Source organism: Drosophila elegans, unplaced genomic scaffold (assembly GCF_018152505.1).
Source record: "Drosophila elegans isolate 14027-0461.03 unplaced genomic scaffold, ASM1815250v1 contig_767, whole genome shotgun sequence".
Lineage (NCBI taxonomy): Eukaryota > Metazoa > Arthropoda > Insecta > Diptera > Drosophilidae > Drosophila > Drosophila elegans.
Window position 1 is genome coordinate 1,923,887 of NW_024546120.1, and position 24,321 is coordinate 1,948,207.

At 43.5% G+C, this 24,321-nt stretch overlaps 1 protein-coding gene across 5 annotated transcripts in view; it reads left to right on the plus strand.

The window, feature by feature from the left end:
* LOC108136797 (myosin-I heavy chain) overlaps positions 1-24,321 on the plus strand; it is a 1,412,760-nt gene that overhangs the window by 832,886 nt on the left and 555,553 nt on the right. For all 5 annotated transcript variants that reach the window (XM_041710095.1, XM_041710096.1, XM_041710097.1 and 2 more), the window contains one exon: positions 18,670-18,808. In XM_041710095.1, the coding sequence (XP_041566029.1) occupies positions 18,670-18,808 (139 nt within the window). The remainder of the gene's footprint in view (positions 1-18,669; positions 18,809-24,321) is intronic.

Below are 24,321 nucleotides of genomic sequence, written 5' to 3' on the forward strand. Positions count from 1 at the left end.
AAGGAATATATATATTTGTGCGTTGTTGTTGCTCTATTTGATAGTTCACTTATAAGCAATTAAGCATGCAAACATTATGTTATATGATTATAGTATATATGATATAGAGATTGTGGACATTGTATCTTACGTTGTATTACTGGCAGAACCAATAAGATTTTTTCTTTCGACGGCTTGTTGGTTATTGTTTCATTAAATGCATTAAATTAGCTTTTTGTTTTTTTTTTGTTATTTTTTTGATTTGTTATTAAACACTTTCCATTTCTTTGTTTTATGATTATTCCATGAGTAAGCGTCATCTTTAGACGTTGTAAGGACCAACAGTTTCACTTTTACAAAGGCGAGGAGATTAATTACAGTCCGGACTAAGTATAGAATGGTAATCAAAGCATGAAAGTAAAAATACTTCCGAAATCTGTAGGTTATAATCAACGATTTCGAGATTGGTTGTACGTCTTGACAGTTTTAGATGTTCTTCCGCCAAAAGTTGTGTTCAGTGCATAAATTATGTTATTTTGATGTAATATTTATATATTTGAAATTAATTTTTGTGGTTTATATTTCTGCTTTTGATTGATTTGCTTATTTGTTTGTCTGCTGTCGTTGTTCAATTTAACACTCAAGGACGAACATATCCTTTTACCAAGGATCGAAAATGAATTAACCATTTTTAGGTATGCACTTGAATTAGCCTCATCATTTTCCAATCTAAACCCCACCCAGGCTTTAGCCAATCCCACCAAAGTGAATTCCCAAATGATCCCACGTTCCTAGCAAAATCAAATATAATCTACAAAATATAAACTATTCATAAGGTATATTAGTTCACCAGAAAATGTATACATTTATAAAACTATAAGTAGAATAAAAATAAAAAATGTTAGTATAAAATACTAAACCTCCTTTATAGCTGAAGACCTCTTGCAGCTATAGCTCTAACCACTATTTTTGTTAGCTCCTAGTTTTAACTATAAGTTAGCATTGTATAAATAAATAAATAAATTTTATGAATTAGGCCGTCTAACCAAACGCGGTCGAAAGCCTGGGCGACATTTTGATAAACAGCGGAGCCATACTCTCGTCGTTCAAATGCATTTCGTATCTCAGAGGTTATCCGGTTTACTTGTTTTATGGTTCTGAGTTTTCGCAAAAATCAAATTGGTGCATTGGGCATTTTGGACTTGAAGGTGTTGCTTGATTCGATTCTGGAGCAGTTTTTCAAATATCTTCGATAGACACGGCAGGAGGCGGATTGGCCTATATGACGATGGTTGGGACTTGTCCTTTACGGCTTTACGGAGGATTATGATGACAGACTTCCTTCATTGCTAAGGAAATAGCCCCCTTTCGTCACGCTATTAAATATTATTTTGAGCAAACATACTGCACAGCTGGGCCATTCTTTGATCATTTCAGGGGAGATGAAATCCTGACCCGGCGCTTTCTTGATCTCTTAAGACTTTATGACTTTTGTTACTTCATCTGACTGAAATATGATAGGCGAAGTAGCTTAAGGATTGTTGATTAATGGAAGCTCAAAGCTATTTGTTGCTGGAAGTGGTTTGAAGAATTTTTTCAGATGGACGGCAAATGTATTGCCCTGTCTTTGTGGCTGCCACTCTCGCTGAAGCTGTTGAAAGGCTTATTTGCAGTTTTAATTGAAGTGTTGTGCAGCCAGCGACATAACAGACTCTAACGCATCTTCTGAGCTGTCAATGTCTTCTTTACAAGAAACGATTGGGCAGTAATCAATATGGGTACTAACATACTTTCTGTTTTACCAGAAGTTAAAAAATGTGAACGTTCGGACAGCTGTGGATCTGCAAGATCTGTAGGTCAATAGGTAGGCTTGCCTGACGAGATCATGTCTAGCTTGTTTCGTGGTCAAAATAAAACATTGCGTATGTTTTATATAATGTATAATGTTTTGATTAAGAACTGCAGGAGCAGATTTTGAGTGCGCATAAGCTTCTGCAGCGTTTGCTGTATTGCTAACATTGTGATTGGTTTAGTTACCAGCATTGATTATAATCCCTTAGGCAAATGGGCAGTAATTTCTGGATCCTAGTTGTTGTAACATAACGCCAGATCAAAAGAAACTCCCGGGGTCGTGGTTGATGGTATATACGGAACGTTTTGACGAGCGACTGGTTTAAGAGCGGTTGGGTTAGGCGAGTGTTTAACTCTTGGCGGTGTGGCTTCCTTCACAGTTGCCACATTTCTGCGCGCAGAGTGCAATATGCTTTTAATGCCCATATTCCTGGCAATTCGTGCATTGGACGGGTCCATTCCGTTTGTGGGGTTCCCCAATGGTGGTTCTACTGTGCGTACTTTCAGGCGTCAACTCTACCTTGAACATTGGATGTGGAATTTTATTTCTATTTTCAGAAAATAACTTATTTTCTTTTAAGTTGGACTTAGCAATCCATTCTACTTTGTGGTACCGCTCCGTTAGCATTTTTCGTATTTTTTTATGTGGATAATGGATGCTTGATATGGTAGCTGTAGTATTTGTTGTCGTTGTTAGGGTCGAAATCACAGTTTTATATATGGGCATTGTGCTGGTCGTTGTTGTTATTATTAGGTTTTGCGGGTCAGGTGACGGGCATTGGACACTCCACGGCTAATATTTTTCTTTGCCGCTTAGGCATAGTAATGCAGAGGAGGGAGAGCGGGCTCTCTCCGAGTCGACTTTTAGTGTTGCTCTTTTTGTTGGTATAGTTCTTCCGCTCGTATAGATAAGTAAGATTTGTTTCTGATTGACGACAACCGATGTTCGTCTTGTTCTTGTTGCCGGGTTTTCATCATTTTTTCAAAATGTTTTTAGAGCTTGCGCACTTACATGTTAGCGTTTCGGTTTTATTATGTTCCATATAGTAGTATTCATAACACTATTTTATAATTATCATGGGCATCATTCCTTCCCTAGGCGACTTTTCGCAATTTCAATTTAGGTTAATTTCGCTGTATTTGTAATCACACGTTAAAGTTGATTATAAAAAAAAGTACTTAAAAAATTAATTAATTTAATTTTTTTTTTTTTACTAATTTGCATATTATTAAAAATTTTAAAATCCAATTATTGTTTTACTTTTTACGTATACAGCCCTTGTCCTCATCTTTTGAATGTTTTCGGAAGTTATTAAGCAACAAATTGAATCTTTTCTCAGTTTAAAGCAGTTATCGCTGCCCTGGCGAGAATTTTCTCCTAAAAGTATGCACCACCAATTTGGTGAGCAAAATTTAATAAAAGAATGGTTCAAGTTGTAAGGACTTTTTCATAGGCTGGGATAGGCTTCAGTCCGGCCAGAGTCCTCTACAGTTAAATTTGTAGAAACACAGGAGACGAAAACGGGACTGGGAGTTGCCGCCGGGATTTTGTTATCGGGATCACGTGGCCTGCCTCGTCGTCCGTGTTGCGTAGAGAAAACAAACCTCGGAAATACAACTCAGAAGCCTCACTGGCCCGAAAAGCCCCCTCCGTGAAATTCACTAAATTTTACTAGCCTGTTTCCAACCTGAACGCGAGTAGGAAAAAGCCGGCGGTAGTTTCCCGCGCTTTTCTCCGGTCTGGTAAGCGTTCGTCTTGCGTAGAGAAAACAGACCTCGGAAAACTTGCCCAACCTGGAGTAGCACGTGGGTAGCTTTGGTGCCCGCGTTGCGTAGAGAAAACTGACCTCGGAAACGCAATACGGCAACCTAGTCAACCCGAAAAAGCACTCCCGAGGTTCACTAAATTTTATTAGCCTGTCCCTAACCTGGACGTGAGTAGAAAAGGCCGGTGGTGGTTTTCTCCGGTCTGGTAAGCGTTCGTCTTGCGTAGAGAAAACAGACCTCGGAAACGGAACACGAGAACTTGCCCGACCTGGAGTAGCACGTGGGTAGCTTTGGTGTCCGCGTTGCGAAGAGAAAACAAAACCTCGGCGACGCAATACGGCAACCTGGCTAACCCGAAAAAGCACTCCCCGAAGTTCACTAAATTTTATTACCAGCACTTGGGGTTTTTAATTTCACAAGTTTATCTTCCTTTTATTTATTCTTTTATTCTCCCTAACCTTCGCACTCAGTACTGTCTGTCTCTGATCTCTGCTGCTTATCTTACTTCGAAGCTTGGTCTGATGTCGCCGCACGCTGGTTCCTTCCGCTGTGTTCTCCTGGTGGTCCGTTCTGTTCGGCTGCCGCAAAAGAGAAAGAGAGATCTCTGCGGATCGCTGTTCCACTTCGACACGCTTGTTTTGCGCTTTACAGCACGCTTGCGTCATCAGTACTAAGCTTGCCTTTAACAGCACGCTCGCGCCATCAGCACTAAGCTTTCCTTTAACAGCACGCTTTGCGCTTAACAGCACGCTCGCATGTTCACGGGTGATTGCGATAACTTATCGATACTATCAACTTTCGACCCGACTGGCCAGCTGACCGATCTTGCTGATCAACACTGGAAACCTCGCGCGCTTATATTTGAAACTAGGATAACTTAGGTTTTAAGCTTAAATCTATATTTGAAAACTTAACATGTAATGAGAACTCAACATAATAATGCCTTCAATGGCTGAGATGCTGGGATTTCAAGTGGGAAAGATGTGAGGCCCTTTACTTCGGGGTGGTTAAATTGGGCGGAGGGCCCCGATGGCTTCTCCCTGAGCGGTCACGTTGACGCGAAATTTAGCGCCGTTTATTTGGCGAAGATATCGCACGCGCGTGCGATCCTGAGCCTGGATGGATGCGACGAAAGCGGGGGGCAGACGGCGATTCGGGGTGTCCACCCTCCAGTCTGCTGGGGCCTCGATCCAGTGTGAATCACCCCGAGTTGGGTCCTCCGCTCGGTCCTCCTGAAGAGCCTGGAGTACTTCCAGTTACTTCCCGCCGGTTATAAATAGCTGGAGGTCTAGACTTTCATCCCCGCTTTTTAATGCCGCCGGCGCTGGGGTCCCAGGAATCGGTCCAAAACCGCGGAGGGGATGGATCGGCCGGGTGTGCGTGGGACTTCCCGTTGGGAAGGTCCGAGGCCGGGTGACATTGCGAGTGGCGACAGTTCCAGGGGCGGGCGCCCAGTATTGAAGGGTGTCCACGGGGACTCTGCTTGACCGCGTTTTGCCGTGGACTGTGGGGTGGTGCGTGCTGGCGTCCCGGGTGGGGTTGGGCCTTGCGGGTCCTCAGCAACAGCGGAGTCGTGCTCCTCTGGGACTACTAAGTCAGGGGCGACTGGGCCCTCCTCTGCGTAGATGTCCAGCACGTCATCTCGCTCGTCATCACTGTCCTCATGCTGAGAGCTGAGGCCACTCTCGGGCTCGGAGTCCTCCGGAGCTGGAGCGATGTCGCCAGCGTAGTCCTCCCAGGCCTGTTTCGACTCCGCTATGGCGCGTTCGAGTGGATCGAGTGAATCGAATGCCTGCTGTTGGGGTTCTTCCCAGGTCCACTTTACTCCCTTCCTCAGCAGACGCGACATTGGTTGTACTAGGGAGACAAAAACTTGGACAAAAAGGTCTGTACCAATATGCGATTCCGAGATGGCGGCGAAGTTTCTTTACGTTAGTCGGGGGATGTAGCCCCTGGATTGCCGCTATTTTGTCGGGGTCTGTCCTGATGCCTTCCTAGCTGATCAGGTGACCCAAATACACTAATCTTCTTTGGAAGAACTTGCACTTACCCCGATTTAAGCGTAGATTCGCTTCTCGAAGGTGCCGGAAGACTTCCCTCAAATTGCGCGCATGGTCCTCCCACTTTGTACCGATGACGATGATGTCGTCTAAATAAGCGAAGGCGTGGGGCTCCATATCGGGGCCGACGACGCTGTCCAGAGCTCGTTGGAAAGTCGCTGGGGCGGAAGGAAGTCCAAACGGCATGACTTTCCAGTGGAAGAGTCCACGTCCGGGGACAGTGAATGCGGTGCATTCTCGACTGGCTTCCGCCATGGGAATCTGCCAATACCCTTTTTTAAGGTCCAACGTGGAGATCAACCGGGCGTTCCGTAGACGTTCCAGGATATGGTTGATGCGCGGAATCGGGTACTCGTCGGGTATGGAGTGTGCGTTGAGTTGACGATAGTCCGGGTTGGCCGGATTCTTGGGATAATACCGCTGTTTCAGCGGTTTATCTTCCCGAAGGATGATGGTGTGCTCGGCTATATCCGCTGTTCCTTGCAGATGGTCGAAGTGCCTAAGCTCCTCTTGAACCGGAGGGTTTCCGCGTCGAGAGGTTCTTCAGACACTAGCGATATCGGCGGGGATTCCGCGACTGTGGCCAGGAGTCCGTGGGGGCAAGGCTTCCGGAACGAATTGCGCCTCTGAGCGTCCTCTTAATCCGGTTGGGCGGGTAGCTGGTACTTCCCGATTCCCTGCGGGCTTCCTGGGGAAGATTGTGGCGTATCCGGGTCGTCTGGGGACATTCCTGTCGTTGTGCTGGCTAAGCGTTTCTGACCCGCGAGATACTTCCGAGAAGGGTTCCTTTTATTGGCCACGGCGCATCCGGTAGTGGCTGGAGGCTGTACTTGTTTTCTTTTATGGTGACATCGTCCGTTGTGATTTCCGTGGTAGTGTCGGGGAGGATCGGTGGTGGCGAGTGCTCCAATGGAACTGGGGCTGGGTTCTAACCCACGGTCGACGTGATGTGATGCCTTGGGGCGGGTATGGGACCCGTTGTAGCCCCCTCGTTGGTCCTTGTTGTCCATTGGGTAGGAGCCGGTGGGTCCGAAAGGTGGGCGATCGCCGCTGTCGGCGCCGTTCGGATGGCTGGGCCTGGTTCGGCTCTTCGTGTGGCAGGCGGGGCCAGCTGGAGGCACACTTGACCGCAGATTAGGGTTGCCCGGATGCTGCAGAGGAAGTCAATCTCGAGGTTCACCTCGTCCAATAGCGTTGGCAGGACCAGGAGGGTCATGCGGTCTAGGCGCACTTCTGCGTGCAGGGCCTTGGTGACTTTCTTCGCGGATCCGTCCGCCAGGGATATTTGGGTGCGAACTTCTTTGATGTTTCGACCCAAATCGAGTCGGTTGGCGACCGCTTCGCTGACAAAGGTTCTGGAGGCCCCCGTGTCGATTGTTGCCGAGAAGAGTTGCCCCTCGATGGAAACAGTGGCGACGATCCGACCTCTCGTCAATGGATCTAATGATGGGGGAGCGCTGGGTGGATCGCCTGCCCCCTGTGTGTGCGAGGACCCCGGCTGTTTCCCGACTGGCGGCAGCAGTTAATGGTGCGGACACCACGTTTCCCGCAGTCCCAGCAGTATAGGACTGGTGGGTTCTGGCATTCCCGGACGAAATGTCCCACCTCCGCGGAGGCCCCCGTGTCGATTGTTGCCGAGAAGAGTTGCCCCTCGATGGAAACAGGGGCGACGATCCGGCCGCTCGTCAATGGATCTAATGATGGGGGAGCGCTGGGTGGGTCGCCTGCCCCCTGTGTGTGCGAGGACCCCGGCTGTTTCCCGACTGGCGGCAGCAGTTAATGGTGCGGACACCACGTTTCCCGCAGTCCCAGCAGTATAGGACTAATGGGTTCTGGCATTCCCGGACGAAGTGTCCCACCTCCGCGCAGTGATCACAGGCCACATCGACGGGTGTTTCCGCCTCCCGGGAGATCATCCGGTTTGATATAGCTGGATTCGGTGTGCCGAAAGGTGTCGTCGCTGGTCGTAGGGGCCGGGCGTAGGGCTCCTCCTCGTAGTGTAGCTACCACTGGCGGATGGAACTAGTGCTGCTTGTCTTACTGGGTCTCGAACCCGAGAAATTTCGTAAGCGGTGGCTAGTTGCGTCAACCCTTCCAGCGAGGAGAATTCATGGCGCCTTATGAAGAGTTGATACTCCGGCAGCAGGTTTCCTTTCGAGCTCCTGTTCCAAAGAGTAGTTCGCCCGCTGCATCATCAGGCGGAATTCTTCCACATAGAACTTGAAAGGCTCGCCGCCTTGCTGGTGGCGGACCTGATCGCATCCTCCAGGCGCTGATAATACCGTGGAAAAACTCCAAGAACTCCCGCTTGAAAGTTTCCCAGGGCACGGCGTGCATCTGGTAGGCTCGGTACCAGCCTTCGGCGCGGCCCGATAGCAAGCCAGCGATGGCCCGTGGGATGTCGCTGTTCTGTACGCTGTATGCTGTAGCGCCTTCCTCGACTCGTTCCATGAAGTGCAGGTGGTCGGCTTGCCCATCGAAAGGACGCCCCCTCCCTAAGCTTTTCGGCGAACGCGGCTGCTGAAATATGCTGGGGTGGGGACTTGGGCGCGGGGTTGGAGCCTTGGACTCCGCGTCCTGGGCTCTTGTGCAATGCTCTGGGGACGGCACGAAGAAAAGGGCGCCCCCTGCGCCAGGCATCGGCGAAGCGTTCCCGGAGCGCCGGGCTGTGGTTGGACCCTCCGATAAACGATGCGAGCCGGGGTCGCAGTTCGTCCACCTGGCCGTGGGTGTTCAAACCGAACTCATTGAGTAGAGTTTGGAGTTCGTCCTTTCGCCGGTAGGAAATCCACCTGACCCCCATGGCTTGGGTCGCGGAGAGAAGCTCCCCTCCTCGATCTGTCCGGCGGTTGACGAAGCTGTTTTATCTTCTGCGTCCTCCGACGTATTTCGTACCAGGTCCGTTTTCATCGGTTTACCCGGTGTAAGGTGTGAATGGGTGTCCGCTGCTGTAGGGTCTCTGAGTGGGCGTCGCGCGGATGCTGTTGGATGATGAGGTGCGAGTGGCTGGGTCTCGCGACTGGCGGCGGGTGATCCGGTGTCCACGGTGAGCGTGGCGATTGTGATCACGTGGCCTGCATCGTCGTCCGTGTTGCGTAGAGAAAACAAACCTCGGAGACACAACACGAAAACGGGACCGGCGCAGATTTAACTCGCGGGGATTTCGACTGGGCCCTGCGCGGAGCGAAGGGGAGGGCGCGGGGAAATCGACGGAAAGCGTTCGGCAAGCGTTCGGATTTCGCAGAGTAAACCTCGGAAACGAAATACGGGAGCTTGTCCGGCGTGAATGGCTTTGGCGTCCGTGTTGCGTAGAGAAAACAAACCTCGGAAACACAACTCAGAAGCCTCACTGGCCCGAAAAGCCCCCTCCGTGAAATTCACTAAATTTTACTAGCCTGTTTCTAACCTGAACGTGAGTAGGAAAAAGCCGCCGGTAGTTTCCCGCGCTTTTCTCCGGTCTGGTAAGCGTTCGTCTTGCGTAGAGAAAACAGACCTCGGAAACGCAAAACGAGAACTTGCCCAACCTGGAGTAGCACGTGGGTAGCTTTGGTGCCCGCGTTGCGTAGAGAAAACTGACCTCGGAAACGCAATACGGCAACCTAGCCAACCCGAAAAAGCACTCCCGAGGTTCACTAAATTTTATTAGCCTGTCCCTAACCTGGACGTGAGTAGAAAAGGCCGGTGGTGGTTTTCCCGCGATTTTTCTCCGGTCTGGTAAGCGTTCGTCTTGCGTAGAGAAAACAGACCTCGGAAACGGAACACGAGAACTTGCCCGACCTGGAGTAGCACGTGGGTAGCTTTGGTGTCCGCGTTGCGAAGAGAAAACAAACCCTCGGCGACGCAATACGGCAACCTGGCTAACCCGAAAAAGCACTCCTCGAAGTTCACTAAATTTTATTACCAGCACTTGGGGTTTTTAATTTCATAAGTTTATCTTCCTTTTATTTATTCTTTTATTCTCCCTAACCATCGCACTCAGTGCTGTCTGTCTCTGATCTCTGTTGCTTATCTTACTTCGGAGCTTGGTCTGATGTCGCCGCCCGCTGGTTCCTTCCGCTGTGTTTTCCTGATGTGCGTTCTGTTCGGCTGCCGCAAAAGAAAAAGAGAGATCTCAGCGGATCGCTGTTCCACGTCGACACGCTTGTTTTGCGCTTTACAGCACGCTTGCGTCATCAGCACTAAGCTTGCCTTTAACAGCACGCTCGCGCTTAACAGCACGCTCGCGACATCAGCACTTAGCTTGCCTTAGTTTTGCGCGTAACAGCACGCTCGCATGTTCACGGGTGATTGCGATAACTTTAAGAGCACGCTTTGCGCTTAACAGCACGCTCGCATGCTCACGGGTGATTGCGATAACATATCGATACTATCGACTTTCGACCCGACTGGCCAACTGACCGCTCTTGCTGATCAACACTGGCAACCTCGCCCGCTTATATTTGAAACTAGGATAACTTAGGTTTTAAGCTTAAATCTATATTTGAAAACTTAACATGTAATAAGAACTTAACATAATAATGCCTTCAATGGCTGAGATGCTGGTTTTCAAGTGGGGAAGATGTGAGGCGCCTTAAGCGGGCGGTTGCCAATGGCTCTCTTCTCTCTTCTTACGAAGACTACGTTGGGAGTAACTGACTCCGTTGCTAACGGCCCTTAAGGCTCGGTAACCAATTTCAATTAATAGAATAAATGTTGACGGCCATTGCCGGAGTTTTACATTCAAGCCAATGCTCTTTATTAAATGTCCAAACTAAAACTGAAAACATTTATAAGTTTACGTAAGCTATGCGCGGCCGGCAAGCCGACCGCTCGTGCAGCAAAGTGCTGACACTAGCAAAATCAACATAACTCACCATACCGTGCACCGCCAAGAACCAGGCACGGCCCCTAAAGATGTTTATGCTGATTTTGCAGCTAAACACTAGGGTGATCCAATAATCACCCAAGATCTGTATCGACTTATGATTACTCCTTAACAGTGTTAACAACTCCCCCCTTAGGAATATGACCGTCCTCGGTCATCTGGAATTTGTCAACGGCTTGTTGGATCTCCCGTGCGTCTCGTCTCCACCTCAGCATCATGATGAGTAGGAAGGAGCAGCTGATGAGAAGACTGGCTCCCAGGCCGACTGCGAACCAGTTGTCGATAGTTCCAGCCGATTTTATTTCCTCCTTAAGCCCTTGGATAACCTCCAAGTTTTGGTTGTTAATTCTTTGGAGAAGTGGCATGCTTAGTGTGTGATCGTGGCCGATGATATTGAGTAACGGGGATGCCGCCATGCCCGGAGTTTTTCTTATGGCTTCACGTTGGTTCGAGTATTTAGTGCCATTGATGAAAGCCACTCGCTCGAACGTAATGAGGTGTGAGCCGTTGGTGGCTATTTCAGGGCCGTCATCAGTGCTGACTTTAGCTGGGCATTCATTGATTATTATTACTCCGTCATCTATTAACGTGATGGGGCTTAGGTGGCTGGCTTGCGTCTCGCATAGTGCGGTACTCCCCGCGTGTAGGCCTCGAGCACAAGTATCATGGATCGCCAGCTTGCAAAACGTCGCGTAATTTGTTGTTACGCAATCGGTGACTGCTAAGACGTCGCTATTGCATTCGGCTACTGTGTTCTCCTTCAATTGCAGGATGGTATGTTGGTGAGATACAGGGAAGATCATGACTTTTTTACAAATAGTTTTAATCTTAGGGTATGCGATTAGCACATGTATTATACTATCGGACTGAAGGACTCTAATGTTAGACGCCTCTAGTAGGCTAATGATGGGGACTTCTGTGGGGTGATCAACAAATACAGACTTCAAATCATTTTGATTAAAAATTGCTGGGTTTATGATGTTTGCTTTTGCAAGTGTGACTGTAAGCATTACGTTTTGAATCTCAGTTATTAGTATTCTGTTTCTGGCCAAAAGTACTTCGTACAGGTGGGAAGTGTCAACTATATTATTTTGTTTTGCGTTGATAATTTTATTAACGGCCTCTGTTAATTCATTAATTTTATTCTGCGTCTGCGTATTTATTATAGCCTGCCGGTTACTTGACTCAATTAAACGTGCCTCGGACATTTTTAGCATATCGAAGTCGGCCGCATCAGGTGTGCCCGCAATTACTTTGAGTGCGGTGCCTAGGAAGTCTAGGCTCCTGGCCATCCTGTGGTGTATTTTTAAAACAGACAATAAACTTCTAACATGTTCGGTATCAACGTCTAACAATTTTTTCATATGAGACTGTGGGAATAAATCGGACAACCTAGTAGTTTCTTCTATTATACTTGAAAATTCGGACAAATTACTTGAGTGTCGAAACAAGTTTCTCTGTTCCCATACCAACGCAATTCCGTCCGTAATTGGGATATACTGCGCATGCGAATAATCCGTCACTCTAGCGCTAACTATAGTTAACGTTATTAATAAAATTCCCGCGATCCTGTAAACAAGAGAATAGTTAAATCCACTGTTTTTAAACTGGAGTAAGTATGCTAAGGTGTAGTTTATATGAAAATAGGGTAAAAAAGGCAAGAAGAGTTGAGGGGTATTTTATCTAAGGTTGTCCTTGTGGACCACCCTCCCTCTAATAAGGACAGACGTTCCCATGTCTGCTTGTACACGCTCTTCTGTGTACAGAGCGGTAAGTTTATTTCCTAACCTCTTGTTATTTTTGAGGTATACTTTTTCTCCTACCTCAAAAATTCTGTTTTCCCTGGTAGGGTTGCATCTATCTAGATTGGCCTGTTGCGCCTTTTCAATATTACTTATTATTGCCAATTTCTGTTCGGCATTAGCTGAGTGCAAGGCCTGCTTAGGTGGTAGTCTTGTCACTGAATGTATTGTCTTGTTATATTCTACTGTGGCTCCCATAATATGCTCAACGGTATCATCAACCTTTTGGTCGATTTTCATGCACCTAGCTATCTCAGTTAGAGTACTGTGGAATCGCTCCACTTGCCCATTTGAGCTGCTGTGTAGAGGGGGTGCATTAACAATGTCAATGTTATATTGATTTTTTAATAATGAGGTTATTGTCTCCGAGTTGAAAGATGCCTCATTATCACAGTATATTGTTTTAATGTTTGGGAAAAAATTTATAAGTTGTAATATGGGGCTGCGCACATCGACTATGGCCCTAGAAAGTAATGGCTGTACTACAGCGAACTTTGAAAATTTATTTACGCAGGTTTAAAAAAATTTCTTATCCGTAGAGTATATGTCTATATGCAGCATTTCGCCAGCATATGAGGGGGTTGGTGTGATACCTAGCTCTTGCTTCTTGGGGTGTCTGTTGTACTTCCCCTTGGTGCATGTTTTGCAGTTTACAACCACTTCGTTGGCGAGTTTGGACATATTTCGAAAGTAGTAATCCTGAAGGACTTGTTTAACATTTTCCTGGGCTGCCCTGTGAGCGCGGTTGTGTTCGCAGATAATTATTTCTTTTTGTTCATTTGCATCCGTGATGTCATTTACGAATTTTTTGCAATGCCAAAACTTGGTTGCTGGAAATTCGGTCACCAAGGAATGTTGGATGCATGCTAGTGCGGAGAGGTCGCAGTAAATGGCGTTAACAACGTCTACGTTTACTACCTCTTTGACCAATTCGAACAGCGAGTCCCTGTTATTGAATTGGATTATGTGTCGGTTTTTGGTCCCGAACACTATGAAGTGTCGTCGTAAAGGGTGTTCTGCTTCCTCCAGGATTATTTGATTCCTGTAACAGTTCAGGGGCTTATCGGTGGTCTCGACCGTGTAGGTTAAGGAGAGTTCAGATTGGGGTTCGTTTTGTATAGCGTTTATGTTTTGTCGTGACAAAGCGTCGGCCAGAAAATTTTCTTTTCCGGGTTTGTAGAATACCTTGGCGTTATGTTCTTCGATGAATGCCTTCCATCGTTTAATTTTGGCATTTGTATTTCGCTCGGATACAGCAAAAGTAAGAGGTTGATGATCCGTAAAAATCCTGATCTCTTTTGAGCCGTATAGATAGTTTTGTAGTTTTCCTATAGCCCAAACAATTGCCAATAATTCTCTTTCGTTGGTTGCGTAATTGAGTTCACAGTCTTTCAACGTACGAGATATCATTGTGATTGGCCTGCCTTTTTGGGACAGTACCGCGCCGATACCACTTGCTGAGGCATCGGTGGTCAAATCGAAAGGAAGTTTGAAATCTGGATATGTTAATATCACATCTTCTGACGACAAAATGTCTCGCAGGCGCTCGAACGTTCTGCGTTGGGACTCATCGAATTCGATAGCCACCTTTTTTGACATGTGTTTATTAACCGTGCCATTCTCTCCCTTAAGTATGGAGGTAAGTGGTCTAGCTATGGTAGCAAAGTCCTTGACAAAACTTCTGTAGTAGCTGGCCAACCCTAGAAAAGACCTGAGGCTGAATAAATTTTTTGGTTCGGTGTACTCCTGAATGGTTTTTATCTTTTCCGGGTCCGTTTTGGCTCCGTTTGATGTAACAATGAAACCTAAAAATTCTACACTTTCTTTGAAGAATTTGGTTTTTTCCGGTGCCACTCTCATGTTGGCTTCGCACAGGCATTTAAGAACTGTGTCAATGTGTATAACGTGGTCAGCAGCGTTTTCGGAGAAAATTATCACATCGTCTACATAAACGTAACAAATTTTCCCGATCTGTTCACGTAGAACGTCGTCGATCGTCCTTTGAAAGATGCTTCCCGCATTTTTCAGTGCAAAGGGTAGACGGCAAAATTCATACTTTCCTCCGTTTATGGAGAAAGCAGTTTTTTCACGGTCTTTTTCTGCCAGATAGATCTGGTGGCACCCCGGTTTTAAGTCTAGGGTAGTAAAATATTTTGCCTTTCCTAGGTTCGCTAAAATCATAGGAATACTTGGCATAGGGTAACGGTCGGCGATGGTTCGTTCATTCAGTTTCCTGAAATCGATCAGCAGCCGTTTTTTCTTGTTGCCATCTACATCAAGTCCCTTTTTGTCTACAACCCATGTTGGGCTGTTAAATGGCGACCTAGAAGGCCGGATAATGCCATCCTTTAACAGCTGTTTGATTTCGGTGTTAACGAAATCTGCTGCTCCCATGGGGTAAGGATATAGTTTGGAATATATTGGTTCGCTAGTTTCTGTACGAATTGTGGCGATGATCGAGGTGTTAGAAGGTAGCGCCTCGTTAGAGTGCGAAAACACTTGTTTCCTCTTAAGGATCATTTTTTTAAATGCTGCTTGCACTGAATTTGGGACTACTAAGTCATCGATATTTGTGAAATTCACGTTATCGCATTCGTGGTGTTTGAGTTTCTCAGATATGTTTCCATACCTGATTACACTGTTATGTAAATCTAATGCCGCTCCCGCCTGCGTTAGCAAGTCGAAACCTATTATGGCATCAAAAGTGTTGATAGTATCGAGTAAAAAAAATTGAGCCTTTAGGCCGAATATGCGCAAAAAGCATTTTTCTTTAATATTACTGGAGCCATGAATGGAACTCACAGTGAAAGGGGAGTCGACAGGCATTATGTTCTTTAGCTCCTTTAAAGGCTTTACATAACTCTTTGCCGCTCCAGTGTCTATTAGGATTCTTATAGTTTTCCCCGCCAGCCCTCGCTCAATGAAGGGCAAGCGGGACCTTCCTCTAAAAAATTGACGAGGTCGTTACCATCAAATGAGTCACTGTCATCGTCAATTGCATTTAGTGCGGCTGTGGCCGCGCTTTCATAATCTTGAGTTTCTCACGCGCTTGAAGTTTGCTCAACGTTGTTAACCCGCTGGCGCCTTTGGCCAGTCATTCTCTCCGAAGAGTTTGGTCTTTTTAGGTTCTGCAAATTTTGGTATTGATTGTTGTTTCCCTGTTTAAAACCCGTAGGATGTCGGACTTTAGAAGATGATGGATCAATGTCCATAGGTTCCAGGGACTGATTTTGCTTACCTTGATCTACACAGTTGTCCCGTTTATGCCATGTATCGTTGTTCTGATACTTGTTCGGCTTTTTAAAGAAATGTGGATTTTTTTCTGGTCCGCGGTCGGCACCAGTATTTTTCCCTTGTTTCTCGGGCGCTCGGTGCTGGCCCTTGTGAAAATCAGTATTCTGATTTCTTTTCTCAGCTACTTTGGCATATGTGGCCGCGAACATACTTCGTTCGATATTGGCCTCTGCCTCTCTAGCTAATGCCAGTGCTGCTGGCAGGTCTTTTGGCTGTGCTGGAAATACAACAGCCCTTAGTGTTTTTTTTAGACCGGAAATGAATACGTGTAGGGCGTCAGCCCTAACTTCTGTATTGAGTAATGCAGCCCTTTCGTCGTCATGTGTCATGACAATTTTGTTTGTAACGAGGGTCAATTTTTGTTCGACTTCATCGTAGTACTGCATAAGTGTTTGGTCGCCCTGACGGACCGACTCAAGTCCCTGCCGTAATAGGCGCAGAGATGTTTTATCTGCGTAGAAGCAGTCTAATCTAGCTAGTATGGCTTTAAAATTAAGCACTGTATTATAAGAAACTAGCAGTGCGCGCGCTGGTCCCTTAATTTTATTTCTAATAATAGTAACCGCTTGGTAATGCGCGGAACTGGACTCATAAGACTCGAATAATTCGTAGGCATCAGTGGCGGATTGCCTCCATGCCACGTACTCATCTTGTATGTCAGTAAAATCTGGAATCGACTTCCCTATATGTAATGGTATATCGCATTGTAGTGCTCCCGGTACTACCTTTACCCTCTGGTAAGATTCTACCTCTGGCGCTTCTATACGCAAGCTCTGAAGTTGTTGGTTAACGGCGTTGATCTGACCCGCGAATTCGGCTCTGAGCCTCTGTTCTTGGCTAGTTAATGCGGCCTGAATTAACGCCTTTATTTGTGTCGCGTTCATGGTTTCCGCGTTACTTTATTGTTGTGCCCGTGCTGGTTGATATCTCCGGGTATCCCGGATTAATTCTTCTTCACTGTCACTGTCAAGTTCATGTTTAGTTTCCCTATATGGGCCTGGAAAACTCATAAGGCGACTAATTTGTTGACACTAAACTCACGTTATTGGGAGGCCGAATGTTTTAATTCGACAAATTAATTTTGTATATTATAATTTTATATTAATAACTGGGTGCTTGGCTTCCGAAGGAAAATTTTATTTAGGGACGACCGATATTAATTCACTTTATTTTTAAGTCACCTTTACAATTGCTTTATTCAAACTGTATATTTTTTAATTTTGGGTAAATAGTTTGTAGGGATTTTTATTTATTTTTCCTTGTATGTGTATTTGAAGTTTTACTGTATTAATTTTGATCAGCCCACTTACATATTTTTGTGTCGCGGATTCGGTATTAAAGTTGGGTGCCAATTATGTTTTAAATGTGCAGCCTCGCACTGTCCCTCGCCGCTGTCCGTGAGAGTGAAGAGTTGCTGGTCCGGGGGAAGGGGTGAAGACGTAATTGCCACCGTGGCTGGCTGCTCATATGAATGTGCCGGGCGGTTGCCAATGGCTCTCTTCTCTCTTCTTACGAAGACTACGTTGGGAGTAACTGACTCCGTTGCTAACGGCCCTTAAGGCTCGGTAACCAATTTCAATTAATAGAATAAATGTTGACGGCCATTGCCGGAGTTTTACATTCAAGCCAATGCTCTTTATTAAATGTCCAAATTAAAACTGAAAACATATATGACTTTACGTAAGCTATGCGCGGCCGGCAAGCCGACCGCTCGTGCAGCAAAGTGCTGACACTAGCAAAATCAACATAACTCACCATACCGTGCACCGCCAAGAACCAGTCACGGCCCCTAAAGATGTTTATGCTGATTTTGCAACTAAACACTAGGGTGATCCAATAATCACCCAAGATCTGTATCGACTTATGATTACTCCTTAACAGTGTTAACATATATATATACATATATATATACATATATATAATTCCAGTCAGAAGTACACATTCTCGACACCATTACTATGAAAAACGATCAAGCCATATCTGTCTGTTTAATACTTATACATATAGCTCCCATGGGAACAATCGTGAAAATAAATGAAGAAATCATAACTCTGCCGTGTTTTGATTTATTTAAATATACTTCAATACAAATTAAGGGTTTATTGTTTCAAAACTACGGTTCTAATTTTATTAAAATCGGACAACGATATCAAATAGCTGCAAGTAAAACCGAAATCATTAAAATCGCAAGATTGTTGCTTTAAAAAATATTTAATTTTTGGTATAGGAATATTAACTTCGGTTTGCCGAAATCTGATTCCTTTCTTTAAAATTAGTACTAAAGTATTGCCAAAAAATTTTTTTTAATCATCGTTAACATTGAGTACTTTGACTATATTTCAAACAAAAACTTCTTATATACCAAAATAACACCTCCAAAATATTTGATATCGAATATTGTGGCAAAAAATTCTTCTCGAAGCATATGGGTTTTGATCCCAAGATACCTTTTTCTGAAATGAAGCGTATTCCGGGAAGGGCAATCTGCATCCATCTAAACAAGTGGTAAGCAAATGGTAACGCGATGGAGAAATTATTAACTCTTATCTCTTCGCATATTCTGGTTGTTCAGCGTTCTCCTGTTTCTATCGGTATTTGATTTAGCTTGTTGTCCAGACATTACATATAATGTCCTATGCTTCGTAATGAATCTTTTTTTCTTACCAGTAACATTTCCGACAGTATAAATCATTTTTTTAACGTCTTTTGGCTGCAAATCATTTGGCAACCAATATTCTAGCTTTTGTATTAATTCTGACACTTTAAAACGGTAGGAAATTGTTGCCTAAGAAAGGCTCCCGGCAAAGTAATACGACTCTCAGCAGTCGATTTATGCAAATGAAAGCAAAGAATTAATGCACTCCGCAAATTGGGTATTGTGGAATTTTACATTTCGCTGTTTAAAAAAATTAAATGCTTAAAAAAAAACTGCTGGGGTTTGGCTTAATACACAAGGTCCAAATAACGCAAACTTGTGTAAATCTTTAAAATTAATCCATGATGCCAATCTGTGCATTTTTAATATAATAACATTCAATCCTTTCCATTGCAGATACTTCGTTTCATTTATAAAGAACAGTATGAAGAATTTAGATGGGAAACTTAGGCAATACTCACAGTGGTGCTTTGATAATTGCAAAGGTACCAAAGTTTCAACACGGATATATCCTCCATCCAGTGTCGAAGTTGCGGTAAGTGCTAAGTTGTTCGCCTTTTTAAAGTAAGAGAAGGAAGCAAACTTTGACAAGCCGAGGTTTAAACATCAATTATCGAGTTAAATCCTTATTAGTTTCCGAAAATCGAGCATTCCTCCATTAGCACTACAGGTATGCAGATTAAACTATTCCCGATTTCATTCACTCGTTTTCTCTGCGACAGTTATAATGTCCTTAACAATAAATAACCATCGAGTGCTCTTTTCAATTAAACTTAAATAGAGTCCTTCAATTTTTGTCATTCCTTAACATTTTATAATAATTTTTGCTGATTAAATATAATTGTTTTACATTAATTAATTATTATTTATTTACTGTATACATTTTAGGTCCATCGAGCTGTCCATTGCGCTTAACAAAAACAAGAAAGGAAGCAAACTTCGGCAAGCCGAAGTTCATATACCCTTGCAGCTATTGCAAAAATTAAATATTCTTGAAAACATTAAAATTATGATTTACTTGCGTATATGCTTATAAACATTGAAGCTATGATGATTTGCAGCTCAATTCTTCGATAGATCCTATGGCAGCTATATGATATCGTTTACCGATTTTAATAAAATTTAAAGCATAATTCTGAGCTGTCAAATTATTAATAAGTTCAAAATTTTTAAAAAAAAAATAATAACAAAATAGGAAAGTAACATTTTTTTAAAATTTTTATTTTAATTGTTTCCATATGATAAAATCATTCGATTTCGATGAAATTTAACCCGGAAAATATTAAACCATTACTATATGTCGAAGAACTAAGAAAAAAATAAAAGAAAAAAAAAACTTTATCTAGAAGAACTTACAAAAAAAAAAAAACACCAAAGTTAAAATTTTTTTTATTTATTTTTTCGATTGTTCCTATGGGAGCTATATGCTATAGTCTTCCGATCTGGCTCGTTCCGACTTATAAACTACCTGCAATAGAAAGACAACTTTTGGGAAAGTTTCATGTAAATAGCTTTAAAACTGAGAGACTAGTTTGCGTAGAAACGGACGGACAGACGGACGGACAGGCGGACGGAAAGACGCTCAGACGGACGGACAGACGGACAGAAGAACAGACAGACATGTCTAGATCGACTCTCCTAGTGATGCTGATCAAGAATATATGTACTTTATAGGGTCGGAAATGTCTCCTACACTGCGTTGCAAACTTCTGACTGAAATTATAATACTCTCTGCAAGGGTATAAATAAACAACATTTTGTGTTATAGTGTGGATGGCAACATTTTGAAGTAATATACATTTTTACTCTACGAGTAATAATCAAAAAAATATTTCTTTTTAAGAAAAAAAGAATGTCTCCAAAAACCTACGTCCATAAATTTTTTCAAATCAAATAAATTAAATTAGTAAAAGTTTAAGGCATAGTTAGTGATCCGTAGTTGATAAAAATGTATGAAAATTCATTTTTGAAAATCCGAATCATTGTTTAGGAAATTATATCCAAAGAAAATAATTTTATTTGATTTTGAACATCTGCTCAGCTGTTTATGTGCATATAATCTCATCTACATAAACACGATCTCTGTTAATGTTTTAGTTAAAAAAAAAGGCCATGGTACTGCTGGGAGCAGTATGTGCCTACATTGGCTTCAGAGTTAATTAATGCAAAGGATACGTCCCCTCACGAGGTGGAAACCGAGATCGCTGACTTAAACGTACCATGCAAGATTAAAGTCTGTTAAATGTTGAAGAGTATTCTAAAAATCTGACAAAGGCAGTTAACGGAATCTTTTCATCATGATGCGCGGGCATAATACATTCGTACCCGAGAACGGTCTATGCGTACGGCTATGGCTAGTAGACGCGTTCGTTGCCTTTCCTACGCATCAAGAGTTTACTCGAAAGGATGTAATCAAATAGGTTTATTTACAGGACTGTCAGAGACATCTTTCCTTCGACTCTTCATCATGTTAATATCGGCCTCTGAGTTCGTTTCTGTCTTGTATCTTTGGGAACCAGCTTGGCTCCAGGTTTGACCCTCTGGAAGACCGAGATCATCTCCCTCGCCCTTGAGTCCATGAGGGCCGCCTTTTTTATCTCGCATTGTGGGCAGCCTCGCCACTGACCTAAATTCGGTTAAGCTGTGGCACGATCGTACAGCGTTCCTACGCGAAAGTTATGGGTGGATCCACCCAATTCCAGAACCATGAAATTAGCCAGCCCCAGCCGATCCGATGAACAACTGTCAGCCCTTGTAGCTCAATTTGACAAGATGTTTTAGATGATGTTGTCTATGATGACCCCTATTACCAGTCAAATCATCCTGCTGATCGTCCTCGCAGACGCAATTTCTGCAATTTCCTTTCTCCGTTACTATAAATTTGTCAGAATGGAATACCAACATGTTCAATATATCGCAGTTAAAATTAACTGACTGAAATAGCTATTGCCGCTATTTACTGCCCTCCAATCTTGCAGCGCCCCACTGATGACTTTTAAGCTTTTTTAAATAACTAGGAGACTGGAATGTTCACCATCGAGCTCTCGAAACTCCTCAGCTAAGGAAAAAGCAGTACTTAGCTCTAATTTACAGGTTCTTGCTACCGGACGGCCAGGCATTACCCGTACAGTCAACGTTCGCCATCAGCAATCGACATATCCGACGTAGAACACGAAATGCAAACATTCCAAGGTTTCGACTTGTGGACAAGGTTTAATCAACTCATCTGATCTACCTCATGCTATGTTAAAACCTGAGACCCTGCTGCACAAAACTTCTTCACTGAAATGCTTTGCAATGCTGATCATACCAAGCCATATAGATTTAACCTCTGGAAAGCAGCAAGGGCTAGAAAACCTCAACCCCCTCGCGAAATCCCTCTCTAATGTGCTGACAACACTTGGTGCAGATCAGATTCGGAAATTTTATTATTTATTGACGACGCAGCCTTCATCGCCAACGATTGTGCCTTTCATGACTTATTGTATCAAAAATGGGGCACAGCCTCTGACTATAACGCCATGAGTGAGCAAAGAGTTCATAAACGGGTACCTTGGTATGTGAGGAACGTTGCCCTAACAAATAATTTTTACATTCCTTCAAACTGATATAACGAGCGGTTCCGAACCCACAGCATTCACCACGTAGCTTCCTTGGTAAAATCGGGGACCAGAATAAGACTTAAAAGAAGGCATACCGGCGACCTCTGATTAAAAGGCCGATATAACAAATAATCAATAACTTTGATATTCCTTAATTCCTGTTATGTTACCATGTTATGATTCACTAATTATTACCAACGTTTTGTAACCATTAAATTGGTTGCTAACGTTTAAATAATAATATAAATGGATATGAGATCGCATGATTCCCCTCTGCCATTGATCTGATTGCATGAGGAAAGTGTCAGCTGGATTAAAAGATCCGAACGCAGAGCCTGAGGTATTTGTGCATTTAGTTAAAAGCTTGAGTTATAGAAAAAAATTAAATATAACACTAAAGGTCTTGTGCTTAAAAATTACACCTCGTTTTCAATTCTTGGCACAAAAATGTCTATTTAGTAGAGCTAGATTGCATTCATTAAACACATTTTAGTATTGCACTCACACACAACATATGCACAGAATATTTCAAACAAAATTTGAAAAATTATTACCTTCTACATACATTCGTCAAACACATAACCTATTTGAACCGCAATTGGATGCTAAATTTGTTAAATATTAATTTTTTGTATTGCAATCACTGTCATCTCCCTTACCCTCGTTCTTCTCGTTGAACTCGCAAAATAATAGTTTGTAAAATAATCCCAGACGCTATTCATGACCAATCCATAGTGACACATATAAGCAGCTGCCGCCGTGAACTCATTTCGTTTTCGCTTGCGCTTGACCACCGTTTTGGAGTGTTGGAGATTAGCGGTCCGCCAAGTGACGCGCTATCCTGTAATTGGTCGGGTATATTTGATTTTGGCGTAATTTGCAAACACTATTAATTTTGATACCTCGGGCTCGACAATCAATTATTATTTTTTTTCACGTCGTAATTTTTTAAAATAATAATTAAACTATTTTTTTCGTCGTTGTTTTTGATTCGAAAATTGATTGATTATTTTTTCGTCATCGTTTAGGCTTTCAATTAGTTATTTTATTCGATTTTTAAAAATTGAATCAGAAAAATTGAAGAATAAAACGGTCTTGGAAGACCTTAAAAACAAACTTAAAAGCCGAGTTAGAAGTATTTGTCGCTTGGAAGAACGCCTAGATTCGTTGTCGGTTCCGATCCAAGCGGAAGAATTGCAATGCAGGCCTGATGAATGAATCAATTGATAGAATGCATAGAGGAGATAGATCCTAGCTATACGTTTGGAGACGAGTTGGAAGAGTTAACAATAGTGACCAAGGCAATAATTCTTTCGCTTGTAACGGTCGTCAAAACAGCTAGCGAAACCGAAGCTCCACGCTCAGCCTCGTTAGCCCCAACTCGTGCTCGACTTCCGAATTATTCATTTCCAAAATTCAGCGGCAGATATTCGGAGTAAAAAAATTTCGAATGCTTTGCTGATTTATCTCGCCTTGAACAGAGTCGACCCATTAACCAAACAAAAATGGGAAGAACAGCTCGATTATGAAACTTTGCCTCTTTGTTCAAAGTTAACAGGTATTTTCGTTGATTGTCCTGAACTGACCTTGCCATTTTCTCCTTTTAGGATGTCACATATAGGTTTTGCAATAGATGCAAAGTCTTTAATAAAATACCTATAGTAACTAGCTAGAAATGATCTGACATTAAATAGTGTGGTCGGTTGTTCGTTGTTATGGATTGCGTCTACTTTGTTAGGGCATTTTCTTATGCCTCCGCGAAAAACCACAAAACCTAGCAACTATACATTTTCTTTAAAAAAATTAGATTTCTCACGCGAAACTCTTATGTTGACCTCATATAATTAGTCTAAGACCCATGCTATGTGTTTCACATGCTCGTGCATATTTTCTGAAAAAATAATTACGTCGTCGACATAGACATAGCATGATTTCTCATTTGTTCCCTGAGCACATCGTCGATGGCTCTCTGAAAAATGCTGGGTGCAGTCTTCAATCCAAAGGGTAGTCTACATAACTCTCAGTTATTTCTCTGTCGTTTTCGGTGAGAAGTATCTGCTGAAAACCAGACTTAAAATCTAGTGTGGTAAAGTACTTTGCCTTTCCTAAATTTACCAAGATAAAAACTACGTTCGGGATAGGATATTTGTCATCTATTGTCTTCAAATCAAGCTTTTTGAAGTCTATTACTAGGCGTTTTTTTGTGTTTCCCTGTTCATCGGTCCCTTTTTTTATCAACAACCCAAACTGCATTGTTATATAAAGACCGAGATGGTTTGACTATGCCGTCTCGTAACATCGCTTGAAGTTCTTTATTTACAAAGTCGGACACGCCCATCGGGTATGGGTACAATTTTGAATATATCGGATCTTCATTTTCTGTCCGGATAGCACCAATAATGTTAGTATTGTACGGCAGCGCTTCGTTTGGCTCTGCAAATACACC